The 16,937-nt window shown below is 26.7% G+C and overlaps 2 protein-coding genes across 2 annotated transcripts; one reads left to right on the plus strand and one right to left on the minus strand.

Moving 5' to 3' along the window:
* Positions 1-1,668: 1,668 nt before the first annotated feature.
* On the plus strand, positions 1,669-4,553 carry LOC145844892 (poly(A) polymerase type 3-like). The gene is made up of 6 exons (XM_082952312.1): positions 1,669-1,846; positions 2,285-2,423; positions 2,714-2,879; positions 3,202-3,266; positions 4,059-4,149; positions 4,500-4,553. Exons 1-6 carry the CDS (start codon positions 1,669-1,671, stop codon positions 4,551-4,553), a joined length of 693 nt encoding a protein of 230 aa, XP_082808438.1.
* Positions 4,554-8,508: 3,955 nt separating this feature from the next.
* Positions 8,509-15,996, minus strand: LOC145844893 (protein unc-93 homolog A-like). The gene is made up of 8 exons (XM_082952313.1): positions 15,900-15,996; positions 15,515-15,679; positions 15,141-15,325; positions 13,111-13,243; positions 12,924-12,999; positions 12,171-12,352; positions 10,568-11,021; positions 8,509-8,710 (listed from the first exon to the last, which is right to left on the minus strand). Exons 1-8 carry the CDS (start codon positions 15,994-15,996, stop codon positions 8,509-8,511), a joined length of 1,494 nt encoding a protein of 497 aa, XP_082808439.1.
* Between the last annotated feature and the right edge of the window lie 941 nt (positions 15,997-16,937).

Genomic DNA, 16,937 nt, shown 5'->3' on the forward strand with positions numbered 1-16,937 from the left:
AGTGTTCTTTGACCAAGTGAAGTATTTTGATTTCATAATGCAGTTTTGAATTATTCAATAAAAATGATAAAGATCTTCAAAAATTAACTAAGTATAAGTTCGTTAAATTTTATATCAGTTAGTGAAACATAAAAAAAAATTTGTATAGTACAATCAAAATGCGTTTTACGTATCGTATAAAATTGTGGGGCATTCATGCAAAATTTTACTTTTTATCGCTTCAAGTGTCTAAATATCGATAATATAATTTTTTTCAAGCTGTTAAGATGGAATAAAAACAAAACTTCTTTTTTAAAAACCTAGCTTTCAAAAAAAAAAAAAAAAACATTAGAATGATCTTTAATAAATAAGTTTGTTTAAAAATAAAAGATTTTAGAAAAGATTTAACAATGAAGTTTTTATAATGTTGTAAAAACGCTACTCATATGTTATTCCTTAATCATTAAAAAACAATTAAGCTATGAAAAATAGAAAAACTTTAGAGAAAGTAATTGCTTAACAAAAACAATATTGTTAAATATTTAACCTATACTTAAGCTTTTAGAATGAGCTTAAAACCAGTCTGTTAATAACTACATTTTAAATTAATATCACCTTATAAAATTATCTTTTAAAACTATGTAACTTAAATTAAACTTTACTTCAATAACTAAAAACTTAAACCTCTGTTCAAACTAATTTAGTTTTTACAAAGCATAAAACGATTGAAAAAGTATTAAGTTATACGTTTAACTGTCACATATGAACTTAGTATTATGCCGTTTAAAAACCGAAGCGACGGCTAAACGCAACTAACTTTTCAGAGCCAAGCCGAGCTTTCAGGAGCCAGATTAGAACTAAGTGACTCCTTTAAACTAGGGGTAAGTTCGGATTCAGACATTGATCTGATACTCATCGTTCCCAGATATATAAGTAGGAAGAATTTCAATAAAGACTTTTTAAACTTGCTGCAAAAAATTCCCGAAACAACTTCCATCAGAGTTTGTTTGAGTTAATACTTTTGTTAAGTCTGGTTTTCAGAAACTTTTAATTTTATACAAACTAGGAGAACATATTTTTCCGGCTAAAAAGATAAAATAGTATAAAAGTTTATTTTGAAATGCATCCGTAAAAACTTTTATAAAATTTACGATTTATTAACAGATTGTACCTGTTACGTCAGGCTCACTACGGCGGTAGTGAACAACATTGAGGTTTGTTTGTTTTTTAAAAGTAAGTATGATTATTTTTTTTTTCAAATAAGCTTATTGTCATATAGAAAAACTAAAAAAAAGTTACCGTTAAACTTTTTTTCTTATTTTTGACAGTGTTTAAACTAGAGTTTCGAAAACTCTTTTTTATTAACGCACCCTTAACGGAAATTTAAAAAATAACCACCCCTTAAATTTAGATATTGTCCCTTTAACTAGGCCCCGTTTGATCAGTCTTACTAATTAAACCCTCCGATAGCTAAAACCGCTTATAAACAATTTGCCAACTTTTTGTATCCTTATTTTAAGCTAATAGCTCCTTAAGACTAGGGTAATTTTAGTTAAGTATAAATATCAGCGTTATTTAAAAAAAGTATTGCAGCACAAAACAGACACAGTTTAAGCAACAAAATGGCTGTACAGTACTACTTAAGCATGAAAACATTTACAGGTGGATATTGTATCTGCACAACTCGATATGGATACAGTGCCAGAAATTAATGAAATAGTAACCATTAAAACACTGAGGAAAATTAAGAAGACGAACTGCTTAAAAAGTATAAGTGGTCTGAGAAACACGATAGCTATTATAAATTTAGCTCCAAATTTACAAAACTTTCAGTACACTTTAAGAGCAATAAAAATTTGGGCTAAAAGTTTGTTCAAGATTATTACTTAAATGTCAATAAGTTTTACTTTGATAAATTTACCTCTAAAATTTTTTCAGATAATATAACTTATTTTTTATTTTGCATGACAAAAGTATAAACAAAATGTACGTTATTGTATTAAACAGTTACACTTATTTTCACAATTTTTTTCAAGAATTTAAACTTAAAAATTAGTTTTCTATCTAAATTTAAAGAATAGTTACACACAAAAACGAATACAAAAACCGAACATACTTTGATTCTTCTAAAAATAACTATCATTTGTTCTTTGAATGTTGAAACTAAGTACTTCATTACTTGAGAAACAAAAAAAAAAAACAAAGTTACCATATCAAAACTTTAAAGACAAATACTATTTTTTTCATAGTGTTTTTTAACAAAAAGACTTGAAGTTTATAAATTTAATATGGTTTATTCAAACAGACAGAAACATATACAAATGCAAATTGGGCTATTTAGAGGGCATTCAATGTGCCATCTTGGCTGTTAACATTTGCATAAAGTATCCAAACTACGATTTTACACACCTAATTCATCAGTTCTTTACTGATTATAATAACTGGTACCTAACTTTTAATACTAATGCTAAAAGTACATGTATCTTTATAAACATTTTAAACTTATTTATTACACATATAGCATACATTTAACTTAATGATTACATACATATTTGATTTATGAAATCAAGAAAAGGTGTTGAAAAGTACGGAAGTTTTTTTAAATTATTGCTTAAGTAAAATCTAAAAATTACTCTATCCGTTAAAAGGCTATTTAACTTTATTTGGTATGGTCAGAGCTAAACTTAAAAAATACTTTTAGAATTTTTTAAGCATTTTCAAACAATTAAAAAAGGAATTGGTCCGAACCCGTCATACTTATGGACATAGAAGATGAACATCTAGGAGTTGAAATTTGGACTCCAAACTCGGAAGATGTTATGTCGGTGATAACTCCCACTTACCCATACGTAAACACTACAAGGTTTATGACGAAGTCGTCGCTTAAAATGTTAATGAAGGTCTGTTAAAGTACTTGCTAAAAAATAAAAAAACACTACTAGGTATGTTTCAAATTTAGCTTAATGACAGATTTATAGCAAGTACAGTAAAATATACTTTGATCGCCTCTCGTTGTTTTTAAAATTTCGTTAAACAAATTTACCTAAGCAGCGCCTGTATGAAAGTAAAATGTGGTTTTTTTGAACAATTGACTTACGAGTTAAGCAGTTCTTAAGATTTAGTTTAGACATTCAGCTCAATTAGGTTTAATTAGAGAAATATTGTTTTTTAATAACACAAAACCAATCATTCATCTATTTGATAAACTGATTATATCTTCAGGAATTTAAACGAGGTTACCAAATAACTAAAAGCATCTTGGAAAAGAAATGCACTTGGGAAGCGCTGTTTGAAAAAGATTGTTTTTTCAAACACTTTTCTTATTTTGTCGTAATTAAAGCATCTGCTAAACAAGAAAATTCACTTATAACATGGTTTGTTTCCATCGGAAACTATTTGATGCTTTTTTAAATGTTATATTCATAGATTTAAAGTTTAAACAAGTTACAAAGTTTATTATATATTAACTCTATAAACAAAATGTATTTATACTTGTGTTTGAAGTGTAAAATAAAATTACTTAAAATTTTTTTATTTGTTTTTTAATAGAGGTAAAATAACAAAACAATGATTTATTAAAGCTATTAATTTAAAAAGATAAATAAATATATTGCTTTCTGGACAAAGTATATACAACCTAAATTAACTATGTTAGTCCGAAATATGGAAAACAAAAACCTTTTTAAGGACATCCATATTAACTATGACACAGAAAAAGCTAATGAAGAGTTAGTAAAGATTATGTTTTAGTTTTATTTAGCAAAAAAAGCAATTTAGTCTTAAACTACTTATGTAGTTTATCACTATAGCCATGCAAAAAATATTTTCATTTATAATATTAACTATAGTTTTAAAATTAAAAAAGATATAACTATTGTTAATTTTTTTATTGCAAAGTTTTGTTTTTATAATTATATAGTTATACTAGCTAGACTATAATTTTTAACGGTTTATATAACTAATAAAAAGATGTCAAAACTTAGACAACGAGTTGTTTTAAACTAAAGAACGATTATTTTTGACAGCATTTTCAGTTCAAAAATATGGTTTATCGGATTAAACTTCGCTAACTATCGTAGTGGAAACCGAGATATATTGGACGATATTCTCAACTCGTTCAAAAAAACAATTGAAAAAAGCAGTAACATATTTGATAAGGAATTTTTCAAGGTAAATATAAACAATAAATTTTTCATTTCAACTTCATTTCAGTTAGGTATTTAAAACATATAGTATAAACAATTTTTACATAGTAAAAAAATTATAAACGATCAACCCTTATAAATCAAATGATAATTTTTTTTTGTTATTTTTTTATAAGCTTTTGAGAACTAAATACAAAGACTGTTTGTGTACAAACTGACAAGCTTAAATACTTTAAAACTAGTCTTAACTTAGAAGGTTTTTGCAGAATCAAAGTTTTGTTATTCATATATTTCCGTTATCACTTTTATTGCAATATGTAGTTAGATTTTTTTGAGTTTATTAATGAAAATGAAGCACAAAAACATACAAAACAGATCAATTTGAGTCAAGTAAATCAATGCGAAATAGCGTCGCTAATACCAGAGTAAAACTATAAGCAAAACTAAGGTATGTCTAGTTTAGTTTGTGTTTATTTTGTTATTTGTACTTCAACTAAGTGCTAACTAGTTGTTAATTACTTATTACTTGTTTTTAAGTTAAAAATCTCTCTTAATAGAAAAACAAGCTTTAACTTGTTTATACACACACTGAATTTAAAATTAAATTATTGTTAGAATACATTTTTACCTTCATGTACTTTTTTAACTTCTAGCTATTTATATTTTATACGAAGTTCAATTATACTAGCTTATTTTTTTAACTAGTTTGCTAAAATAGTTACTGTTGTAAAAATAATACTTTAAAAATATTTTTAAATTTTGTATTTCATATTTTTACAAATTTTATTTTTTGTAGCACCTGTGTTTTCTATCTTTAAAAGCTTTAAGGTAATTTTTTTGAATTTATTTCTATGAAAAAATAACTTACGACTTTAAAAATTTAGTTTTAATTTATAAATAGTAGAGGTAATGTATTTATATATATAAAACTAAAAAAATGCATTTGTTTACAAATAACTTTTAATTTATTTTAACATTCTATAATAAAACATTAAAGCAATAAATTTAAATAACGTTAAACAAGCAGGTATATATTTCCTTAAACTTAAAAATTTCTGTAGTTTATAAAATAATATTTTACATCAGACTAAATGTGTTTATTTTAAAATTATTTTTAGCTTTTTTTGAACCAAACACAAGTGTTATTTTTTCTAAAGTCAGTTTTCAATACTTTCTCAATTTATAATACTACTAAAAGTTTATACTCCTGATCTTAGGTCAGTTCCTATTTTCAGCAATAATATATTTAAGCCATTATTTTTTTAGTGGTAATTTGAAAATTCTCTATTGTCATGAAAAAACCTAGATGTAGTCGAAAACAAACATCATTCAGCTTTAAATGAATTAACACAGACAGAGATTTTAGTTTCTACCTTTTTTTTTACTTTTGGTTGTACTACCTACTGTAAAACTTTTTAGTTGTACACGTTTACTTATGTTAAACATCTAGTGGTAGTATATCGTGTAAACAAAATAATTTTAGTTTTAAATTTGTTTTTGACAAGCGAAGTTGATTATTTTTCTTTTTAGATTTAGTTAGCATTTGGTTAAGTAGCTAAATATTTGTTAAAAACAACTGAGCTTCAAAAAAAACTTTTTAAATCAAAATTTGAATATCAATAGTTATAACTACTTTTTCGAAATTTGACGAATTTAAACGAAAATTAAAAAAAAAAACAATCGCTTATTTTGACCTAAGTGAAATATCTTTATTTTTTCGTTCATACTTTTCTATATCAACTTGATCGTCTTCGACCTTAGAATAAATTTAACGATTCAAAACAATCGACGCACAACTGACAGTATTAAACTTAGCTTTACGTAAAAAAAACATAAAAAGGTTAGACATACAAATTTTGTGACTTTAGATAAACTTACTTTTGTACTTTGTATAATGTAAAAAGAACTACATTCATCCATGTTTTGCTTTAAAGTGAAAACAACCTGCTAAAAGCTGAGTTTTTCTAAAAAGTACAACATAAAGTAAAACAAACAAGATAACAGTAATGAATATAAAACTAACTAGTTTTATACTGAACTAATTAAATTTCAAACTAAAACTTTTAATGATAATTTTTTATCGAAGCTTTTTAAAAACTTCTGCATTTAAACTTTTTTAAACTTTTATCAAAATACATAAAAGTGAATTACTTTGAAAGTTAAAAAAAATCTTTTAATCTTAATTTTTGTGCATCTTCTATTTTTAAAAAAATGAATAAAGATATCAGTTGTCAAGATTTCTCTTTATTCAGTAATACTTCTTAAGAATATATCACGATATCAAAATTAATTGAAAAATTTTAGTATATATAAGTATATTCTAATTTATTTAATATTAAGTACAATCTTAGTAGCTTAGGTTTTTTGTAAAAATTTTTTTTTGCATAAAAATCAGTTGAAGATTATTTTGGTTTTTAATTTATCTCGAACTGAAATAAGTTTTGTAAGCTCAGTAAATATATTATTATTTAAGTATAGATATAAGGCTCAAAAAACAGTTGTAATTTACTAATTCGCATTTATCAACAGTCTTAAAGATTTAGTAAAGGTATTCATTAATTATATATATAAAGATTAGTAATCTGCCAACTAAGTACGCAATTTGAACACAGCACAAAAGTGCGTACCCAAGCGGCAGTGCGTACTTAGGAACTTCGGTCTTTATTTACCTACATTAAGCCTAATACAAACAAGTTTTATATGTTTGTATACTTGTAGTTGTTTTTATATTCTACCAACAAAGTTTTTATTATTCTTCTTGTATTTCCTTGTACCTTTATGATTTACATAGTACATAATACATGTATTTAGTTACTATTTTAGAAAAATAACGGTTTATGAAAAAAACTAGTCATGCTTTTATTAAACTGTGTTTATTAAGAAAATATAGTTTACGTTATAAATTTTACTCCAGCTTACTTTTTATCTTTTTTTTTTTGCATTTTAACTGGTTTTCTTAGTAGAAAACAAAACAGTAAAGAATAAAATGGTGTGCTGCTCATAGTAGACTGTGGTTTCTATAGTCAATATTAACAGTAATGGATTTAAGAAAGAGTGCTTAACAATTTAACAAGATTTCTTTTTACTTGTTTTGTTTATATGTATTTATCATGGTTACCACAATATCAGGTGACTTGGGCTAAATGCTAATCGTACTGTTCAGTGTTTATTATTTTCTTCATCTAAATATTATATGAAATTTTAAGTACTTTTAATTCCTACGTTTTAATCACGGGATATGCAAAATTAAATTGCACTGTTCATTATTTTCGTTAAATGAACAAACTGTAACATATTTGTTTTAAGTATTAGATTTGATATAAAATCTATAAGCTTATAACTATTTTTTGGTTCCTTTAGTTTAAGTTTATTAAAATTTGATATAATAAAATTAATTTCAAAATAATAGTTTTGTACTACTACTATAAAGTTTTTTAATTTCAAAGTAAAACAAAATTGCATTTTGAACACTGCGTTTTTCAGCTGAAAAGTGCGTATCGTACAGGAGGGCGTACCTAGTTGGCAGGTTACACAGTGGTCTGAAAACGGGGATCAAGCGGCCATTGACATAAAACTGTCATAAAAAGCACTATAATACAATTTAAAGTTACACTTAATGTTACAATAAAAATAATGTTTGTTTTTTTTTTTAAATTAGTTAAAATTTTAATTTCTAATGAAACTTTAAAGAAAGAAACTTAAAAAAAGAAAATAATAACTGGCTACCTCAAGAGAGTCACATTTACTCCCATTTTAGTTTAAATATGAATGAATTTTCAATATTAAGCCGGGTGAAACTATACTCTAAATACAGTTTATTTTTAATTTAAGGCTGATCTTTGTATATCAAAGTTTGTATTATTAATAATGTTACATTTGTACTAGTTTATCAAAAGAAAAAAAAAGTAAACATTTTGAACAATAAAAACATTTATTCGTTGCAAAACAGTGCAAAAAACAAAATAATTTAGCCTGTGATTATAAAAAATTACTTTAAATTTACTAGAAAATATAAGTAAACAGTAAGTTCTTAAAACTTCTTTGAAATTAAGTTTCTAAAATAAATAAAACACTCTATTCAGTAGCATAAAGCATATGTAATAATGTTTCCTATTCTGAACTACATGATGAAATTTTTTCATTTAGCTGCAAACAACTTCGCGCAGTATGTCCAACTTCTTTACAATAAGTGCAATTCAGTATGTCTAAAGTGTTGTTAACATCGTAGTCACTCTTGTCCCATAATCGATTTAAACAGTCTGTTAATTTTCATACTGAGAAGTTTTCCTTGAAAAGTTCATTCTGTACTGTCTTAGAAACTTGTTGTTAGCTTCCAATCCACTTTCGGTGTAATTTAGCAAACCTCTACCGTTGTTTTGCTCAATTAGTTCAGCACTATGTGCAAGAACAGTATGCGCAGTTGGTGTAAAGCGAATCCAATCTTTAGATTTGCTAGATTTTGAAGTTCAAGCTTGTCTACCACTTCATCAGCAACAGCGTCAAAGTTAGGCTTAGTTTGAAATGGTGGTTTGTGGTTTTTGAACAGTTCGTATATTTCGATGTTAGTTAAACTACCCATATTACTGCTAGGTTTAAATAAGTTATAGTGATAAATATACAAAAAATATAATAGTCTTAATAAGATGCAATACTCTGGCTATCTTGTATCATAAATAAAAACATCACTTTTACAAAAACTACTATAAAAACTTCATTAACAGTACTACAAAACCTTAAATTTGCTAAAAAAGTAAAAAAAAAACTATTTCAATAACTAAAACATATGCTAAGCTACCATGTTTTGACCAACATTAACTGTTCTCATCATTCTTGGAGCTTAAATGATCTGTAAACAAAAGTAAGTGAATCTATACACATCAAGAACCTTCTAGAACATACAAAATGGTCTTTTTTGTCATAGTGAAAAACCAGGGATAGGATATTATATCAATTTTTTTAACAGAAATATCGCTTGTAAAAACCTAAAAAAAATTGTTATATTTCACATGATAGATTTGTCTGTAAATTTATATATAGATTTCTTGTCATTTTCACTAAATGATTTAAAAAAAAATATGTTGGTTCTAAGGTGGCAAATTGAGAAAATTAACCCTTAAGAATACCCTAAATTGCCAGAAATCATCAATGACTTTTCGGCAAGAATAGAAGATTTTTTAAATGAGAAATAATATACTTTTAAATTTAAATATTCAAAGAATTTCGACTTTTTTCAATTAACACTTAATCAAAGAAATGAAAAAACTTAATAAAAAGTATTTGTATAATAGCTTTTAAGGTGTTTTTTAATAGTAGATGTAGACCTTAATTTTGACAAAAATTTAAGCACTTTTCGAGGTTTTTTTAAACTTAAAAAAAGCAAACTTTGGCTACATTTAAGCTTACATAACTTTTAGTATACTTTAATCAGAACAGAAACAAACCCAGTTTTTAAAAGACGAAACCCCGCTCTAAACAATTAAATAAAAATCTTGCTTTAACTCTTTAGTCGCGAAAATAGTCAATGGCCACTTGCCAGCCTACTGTGGGTTACTATAACAAAAAAAAAACAAACGTTTAAACAGTTTAAAAAATCTTTGTTTGGTAAAGTTAAAATAATTGATAATGTTGCTACTAAAAATTGTGTTTAAACAAACGATTAAGTTGCACTTTAAAACTAGCTAGCCATAAAATGAATGTTTAAGGTGACGAAAAGTTGGAAGTATGTTACCATGTGGGTAATTTAGTACTCAAGTTTGGGTAACTCTGCTACAAATACTAATTAAATTAATTGTGTTAGTTTTTTACATTATGAATTATAGAAGTTATAACTATTGTATAGTTCAAATAAAGATGCAATAAAAACAAAAATACTTAAAAAGAATAACAGCTTAATGTTTACGATTATAGTTGATATTTATAGTTTTGAAACTTTTTATTAGTTGTATTAGTTAAAATTCGTTTTATTATTTTAAATAAGCTTATATTAATTTTTAATATAGTCACAAGTGTGTAAAAAGAAAATAAAACTAAGCATATAAAGATAGTGACAAAATGAAAATTACAAATTATACAGATGATTATAAAAAATAAAAAGTTTATTTAAACAACATTTTTAAAAAAGTTATATTAGTTGTCACTAATCGAATACATTGTTTCGCTAACAAAAGTAAAATATTTCTATTAAATTTCAGTCGAAAATTGTGCTGCTGGAAAATAAAAATGTAAACTACTGTTATTATGGATGAAAACTGATCTTTTAATACAGGTCATGCAATAAATTTTTCAGAACTAATAAAAAAAGCTTCTTCTTCAATCCAAAACGGCTACATAAAAGATTTATTAGTTTTTTAACTAAAAGCATGTACTACTCGCTAAGTTTCATATACAAACTAAAAAAAACTGAAACACTGCGCATAAATCACACTCAGCTCTTAATGAAGTACCTTTTGTCATCTTCCTTCATGTTCCAGGCCGCGTGATACAGAAAAGTGCCGAAAATCCCAAAACAGAGGGTGAGGCAAATTTTCACCAGGGGAAATGTAACGTCGCCCAAACCGAACAGGATACAGGAGGAAACCGCCTCGCCCGACCCGAGCAGGGCCATGCCGGCGGCCGTGTCACCGCAGTAGAGCTCCGAGTACACCTGCGAGACCAGGCTCCTGTCCAGGCCGATGCACAGGCCGAAGCCGGCGCTGTACACCGAGAAGTACCAGTTCGGGTCGTCGGAGTTTGGGGTCCACGCGAATTTCAACGTCGAGAAGAGGAGGACTTCGACGAGGAGGGAGAAGTAGATGAGGCGGGTGACGGAGAAGCGCTTCATGAGGAAGCCGACGGAGAAGCTGGCGCAGGTGGAGGACGCTCCGTACTTCATCAGCAGGAACGGGACGAACGACACGCCTGTGAGAAAAGTGAGGTAAAAAATTGAGTTTCAGTACAACACTTCAAGGAACGATGAACATTTGTAAGTGAAACATCAATGTATTTGTGTCTGTTCTCGTTTGTTTAGAAATTATTTTATTGTTTATGTTTCATGCGTTATTTTTGTGGTTTTAAACCTACTATTTATTAAAAATGTTTGTAGCTTTATAAAAAAAACATGAAGTTTTAGTTTTTATTTGTTTCTAAAAATTTAAACATAGTTTTGAAGTGTGACACACTGAGGTAAATAAAAGTTTGTTATTATTATTTTTAAATTACTTGTTTTTGAAAACTAAGTTCATTAAAAACAAAAAAAAAAAATTTTTTACAACGTCGACCAATTCATAAAAGTATTGTGGTAATATATACTCGATTCTTTGAAATCTAAAAGATTGTTAAAACATTTGAAATATTTTTAAATATCTTTGTAAACATTCGAAATTTTACACGGTATAATCAAGTTAATCAAAATCTTTCATGCGATGTTGCTATACAAACCCAGTTATTTCTTATATGTGTCCAAAGTTTTTTTTTAAGTTTACATGAACTTAAAAACCAGTTTATTTTTTTAAACTTTTGTTTTAACTATTAACTGAAAATAACTGAACAGTAAAATTTAATCATTTACTTACTATGTATTATAAAAGTTATTTTAACATTGAATTAGTAAAACTTTTGGAAACTATAAAAGCTACTAAGGTATTACACCGATTAATATTTTTAAAACTGGTATAAAAAAAACAAAAAAAACTAAAAAGTAAATAAAGTTTTGGTTTGAAGGTTAATATTATTTTTGAAACAAAAAATATCTTTTGAATACTGCATTACAAACAAACTTTATCAAAACTTTAAAAATTTTACTAAATCCAACATTGCTACATTTTAAAAATATAATATAAGAAACAGTTTCACTTAATCTTTAATAAACAGCTTATTAAAAACATATTTTAAGATTAATTTATTATACCAATATTTTTTATTAAATATTGTTTATGTGTTTTAACTTGAAACTTAAAAAAAATCTTTCTCTATACCAAGCTTGGTTTCAAACGTTTTTACTCTAGTCTATTTCTCCTAATTTTCAAATAAAAAAAAACTTTCATAAGAAACAATTTTCAATCGCCCGACCTTTGACGCAGGAAGCCCAGCTTTTGGTGAAGTCGCCCACGAAAGTCGAATGCAAGAATCCCAGGTGGAAGGTCAGCATGACCATCAGCAAGCAAGTTTTGTCCGTGTTCATCAGGTTGAACATGGCGCGGATCAGCGAGGGTTGCTTCCTGGCACAGCTGCTTTCCACGTCTCTCCGTTCACTGAAAATAAATGTTTTTTTTTTCAAGTTCTATTGGAATAAGGTTTTGTTAATATGCTTAATGTTTTAGTTGTTTAAACGAAGGAAACATTGTTTTGGTAAAAATTCTGAAGATATATAGTGATATTATTTTATTTATTTATTAGTTGATAACTTTTAATCTAAAAAGTTAGACGTATAGAAAAAATAAATGTTACTAGTCGCCTGACTAACAATAACTGAAAATTAAAAAAAAATGGTTTTTAATTTTTTTGTTCAATAGTAGAGTATTGGTGAAAAAATCTAAAAAAACTGATAAAACTGTTTAAAAAGTTTCATCTGGTTAGATGTTATTTAAAATTAAACTTTTATCTATAGTTTAGAAAATGTCATTACCTTTTAAACAATCTCATAAATTTTTCAAAAATACCAGTTTGAATAAAGTTAAAAGAAATATAACGACATTTTTCACTTTGATTTCAATTAAGTAAATTAGTCTTTTTGTTTGGTTTTTTTTTTATTTTAGTTGCGAGCTTGTCCTTTAGAAATAAAATAAATTTTCTTACAAAACGAAAGTTAAAATTATTATATACCTATTTTCCTTGCAGTTTACTTGTTGTTGTGTTTCTTCAAATGTTGTTGTGTCACAGAGAAAGTAGAAAACTACAGCTGAAAACAGTTGCATACCGAAAAAAATACTTAATGCCAAATAGTTTATACTTCCAGAGTCTAGTTCATTTTGACTACCATCTTCAGTTACAGAGTTTGTACGAAACAAACCACACTCTGAATCGTTTTTCCACTGAGCATTGTAACCGTCAGTCAAGTTATTAGAATAAACATCTAACGTGCTATTCACAGGTGCTCTTCCGTTTACTGACCATATGATAGCGTTACCAATAACTTGAGACGCCTGTAATTAGCTGGGTTGTTAAAAATTAAACTTTCTTTTTTATTATTAGAATAAAAACGATAAATGAAATTACAAACAGTATTTTATAAATTACATAAAGGTATTGAAATTTCATGTTTTTTATCTAGACTTTACGACTCGCAGAACGAAAATGACCGGTCCACCAATGTTTACAAATTTAAGTTAAATCCAGCCCACAAAAGGTAAAACTTCGGCCCGCGAGCATGTAAATTTGGCCCGCTAAACAAAATTTAGAAATTAACTTCAGACATTCTAAAATTTGAAATGAAGAAAAAATGATATTAGGTATAACTTGCGGGAGATTTAAAACTTACACTAGATAAAGTAAAAAAAGTTGGTTATTTTTTTAGTTATTTAGTATTTTGACAAAATAAGTTTGACAGTTGAGTAATTTTCGTAAATCAAATAAAATTGAAATGCTACGGCCCGCCAAAATTAGAAGTTTTCCATATCTGGTCCGCCGACTAAAAATCTTGCCCACCCCTTTTAAATCTATGGAATATTGATAATATAAAATAATTCGTGTACAGAAAAAAATATATATAAAGTTAAAACTTGTAAATAACTACTAAACTGTTTTAAAAACAGAAGTTGTAGATTTATCAAAGTAGACAAAATATAGTTACACTAATTTTCTTGCACAACTCTATATTCATAAGAGTCTTTTTCAAGAAGAAACTTATACTTTTCCATAAGCATATAGAAAAAGAAAAAAACTACTTACATACCATTTACAACTAATAACGCATAAGAAAAATAGTCGTGCTATTTTTTTACTTTTTTAACTCCAAGCTTTTCGGATTAAACTTAAAATCCATTTTAAAAGATTAAAATTAATTAAAGTAGAGTTGTAACCTAAAGTTTATTAAACTTGCTTAAAAATATTTCATGATGAGTTCAAAAAATATCTTTTTTAATATATTTTAATGGTGATTGTAAAATAAAATTGAAACAAAAAATTAACTAAAAAATGCTTGCACATTTTGTTTTTATTTAAGCTTATAATATTCGAATTCCGACGAATTTGCACTGGTAAAATAAAATATCTAGCGTATAAACAAAAGAAACGAAATTTGTTGTTGTTAAAGTTTGCTTAAGTCTTAAATATTTCGGTACGGTTTACATGATGTTTTTCATATTTAAAATATACCACGTCTGATATATCAAGTTGACATTGACGTGAAATTTTTCCGAAAACTTGCTTTTGATGCCAAAATACTCAGAAACTTTTACTAACGTATGCTAGTTTTACTACTAAATCTTACTTTTGAAAATTAACTTATAGCGTGCATTGTGGTTTTAATCTTAATTAATATCTTGAAAAGAATGTTAAGTTTAAGTACTGGAATGCTTAGAATTAAATAGAAACAAGCAACTTTAAAGGAATAACTTTTATGGAAATATTTTTAGATGCAAACAGTACATAATTATTTTTTGCAAAAGTCTATTTTTATAACACAACATATGCCAAAGTTGATACGTTTGTATCTATATATTGCAATGCACATATATATTTTTTGTTGGTTATTATGAAAACTTATTTTTTAAATTGTTCGAGCTTTATAACAATTTGATGCTTTGTTTTTATTGTAAAATTATTTACACTTAAACTTTGTTATATGATGCGTACAGCACATTTAGGAACGTATATATTTTCTAAAGTTAAAAAAGTTAAATTTTTGCACACTGTGCATTATTTAAAAAAATATATATAGATCTAATTATAAATAGCATTTTAAAATTAAGTTAGGTACATATTGAAATAACTCAATTTAATAAACTTAAAAAAAAATACTCTAGATTAAATTATCCAAACTAAACGTAATTTCTGAAGCTTAACTACTAACAAAATTATTAAACAACACAAACACATTACCTGCATCATGTAGAAAATGCCAAAGTAAAGTCCGGAAACTTTCGTGAAATCTTTCCCTGAGTGAGTTGCATGAACTCTGGCAAGGTTTGCCACGTAACTTCTTGACGTGGCCCAGAAAGGTCCCGCGGAAATTCCCATCACAACCGCGCTGGGGTACAGGGTCCATGCCGCGGGATAGAAATTCGCTGCATAAACAAGTCGATTTTAATCATAGTTTTGATGAAAAGGTTAATATAGCGACTTTATAAAAATAGTGTTTTCCAGGTACGTTTTTAGATGCAAATAACGTAAACGATATATTAAATGGAAAACTTATCAAACTGAGTATGATTTTTGTAAAAAACAAATTGGGTTAAAGTGATGAAGCTTGTAACCTGCTGTGTACAACGAGTACAGTACTTGGCAGCAGGGCAGTATCTGGTGCGGCTTGAACTTGCTGGAGACGAACGAGGGGAGCAGCGTTGAGGACAAAAAGTAAGATCCGTATATGAGACTCAGGGAGACTAAACCGATGTTCGGATTCACGCTGCTTTGAAGTCCTGAAAATTGAAATTTAAAACAATTGTCACAAGAATTAAAATTGAAATAAAAAATACTAGTTATAACATCGATAGCAAATAATTTTTTCGGTAACAACAATTTCTAATGTGTTTCTAAATACTCACAACAGTGTCATTTTGTTACAATGACAAGACTTGTTTCGGCAGCTTTGAAAAAAAAACGAACTAAGAATTTTACAAAACTACAAGTACTACCAACCTTCCAAAGCAAAATAAGCTGAAAAACTTATAGTCCAACCAAACGTAAGAAGTATGAGGGAAAGAAAAACTTTGTTGACAGCTTGCGAGTTTTTCATAATTGATTTCATCTTTATTTGAATTTTTTAATATAAACAACAAATACTTTTACAATTTGTTTAAATTTTAGTAAAAACGTTGCTAAAAAGTCTAACACAAAAGTTGATTTAAGTATTTTTACCTACGCAAAATATCGTAAAACTTGCAAAAAGAAATCGGCGTAGTATTTTGTAGTTGAAACACGATAAAACATACTTTAACTAGCACTTAACTACACAAAGTCAAATGTTTCCAAAACAAAAAATTAAAGTTAATAAACAAACAAACTTAGTTTTATAAAAGTTTAACGTCTACTAGTTTTTTAATAAATCTGTGACTTTTTTCACCGTTCATTAAAAAAAATTAAAATTACTTATTTGTAATTAATAAATAACTATTTCTATATGATAAATCATAAAATTGACTTTTTTGTAAAAAATATAGTTTAAAGTATTTTAGATTAACATGAAACTTTTGTAACCACTTCTTATTTTAAATATATTTTTAAGGTAAACATTATTTTCTACTATATCAGTTTTATGTCTGCAATAGAAATCATGCTACTGTAGAGTTTAAAAAAATTTAAACAGCTTTAAATTGACAAAAAATCTTTAAATGTTCTAAAATGTACAAACTGTGATTAATATATGTTTATAATTAAAACTTAAAAAACAATTGTACACTTTAAGTTTGAAACACAATTTCTTAGATTTTCTATTTATATACTACTTTTTCGTTACAAAAAAATCAATACTAAATATCGTTTATGCAAAATTAAATAATTATTGCGATGCTTTTTTTTTTTTTTACTTATGTCATAAGTGTTGTTATTTGTGTCAGAAGTTTCAAGTTTAAAGTTTTATTTCGGTCAATTTACCACTTTGAGGTTTTACAAAAACTATTTTGTAAAGAGATTGACCACTAATAACTTAATCTATGACCTGGTTTGCATAAGCTGCAA

The sequence above is a fragment of the Thalia democratica genome, chromosome 9 (genome assembly GCF_965202585.1).
Source record: "Thalia democratica chromosome 9, ktThaDemo2.hap1.1, whole genome shotgun sequence".
In the NCBI taxonomy this organism is placed as follows: domain Eukaryota; kingdom Metazoa; phylum Chordata; class Thaliacea; order Salpida; family Salpidae; genus Thalia; species Thalia democratica.

Excerpts from the sequence above, each read along its gene's own strand:
- LOC145844892 (XM_082952312.1), top strand. The coding sequence starts at position 1,669 with ATGGATACAGTGCCAGAAATTAATGAAATAGTAACCATTAAAACACTG. Across the intron at positions 2,424-2,713 it reads TTTACTGATTATAATAACTG|GAATTGGTCCGAACCCGTCA; the intron begins GTACCTAACTTT and ends CAATTAAAAAAG. Across the intron at positions 4,150-4,499 it reads TTGATAAGGAATTTTTCAAG|ATCAATTTGAGTCAAGTAAA; the intron begins GTAAATATAAAC and ends CATACAAAACAG.
- LOC145844893 (XM_082952313.1), bottom strand. The coding sequence starts at position 15,996 with ATGAAAAACTCGCAAGCTGTCAACAAAGTTTTTCTTTCCCTCATACTT. Across the intron at positions 15,680-15,899 it reads AGCTTATTTTGCTTTGGAAG|GACTTCAAAGCAGCGTGAAT; the intron begins GTTGGTAGTACT and ends TTCAATTTTCAG. Across the intron at positions 15,326-15,514 it reads GTACTCGTTGTACACAGCAG|CGAATTTCTATCCCGCGGCA; the intron begins GTTACAAGCTTC and ends TTGTTTATGCAG.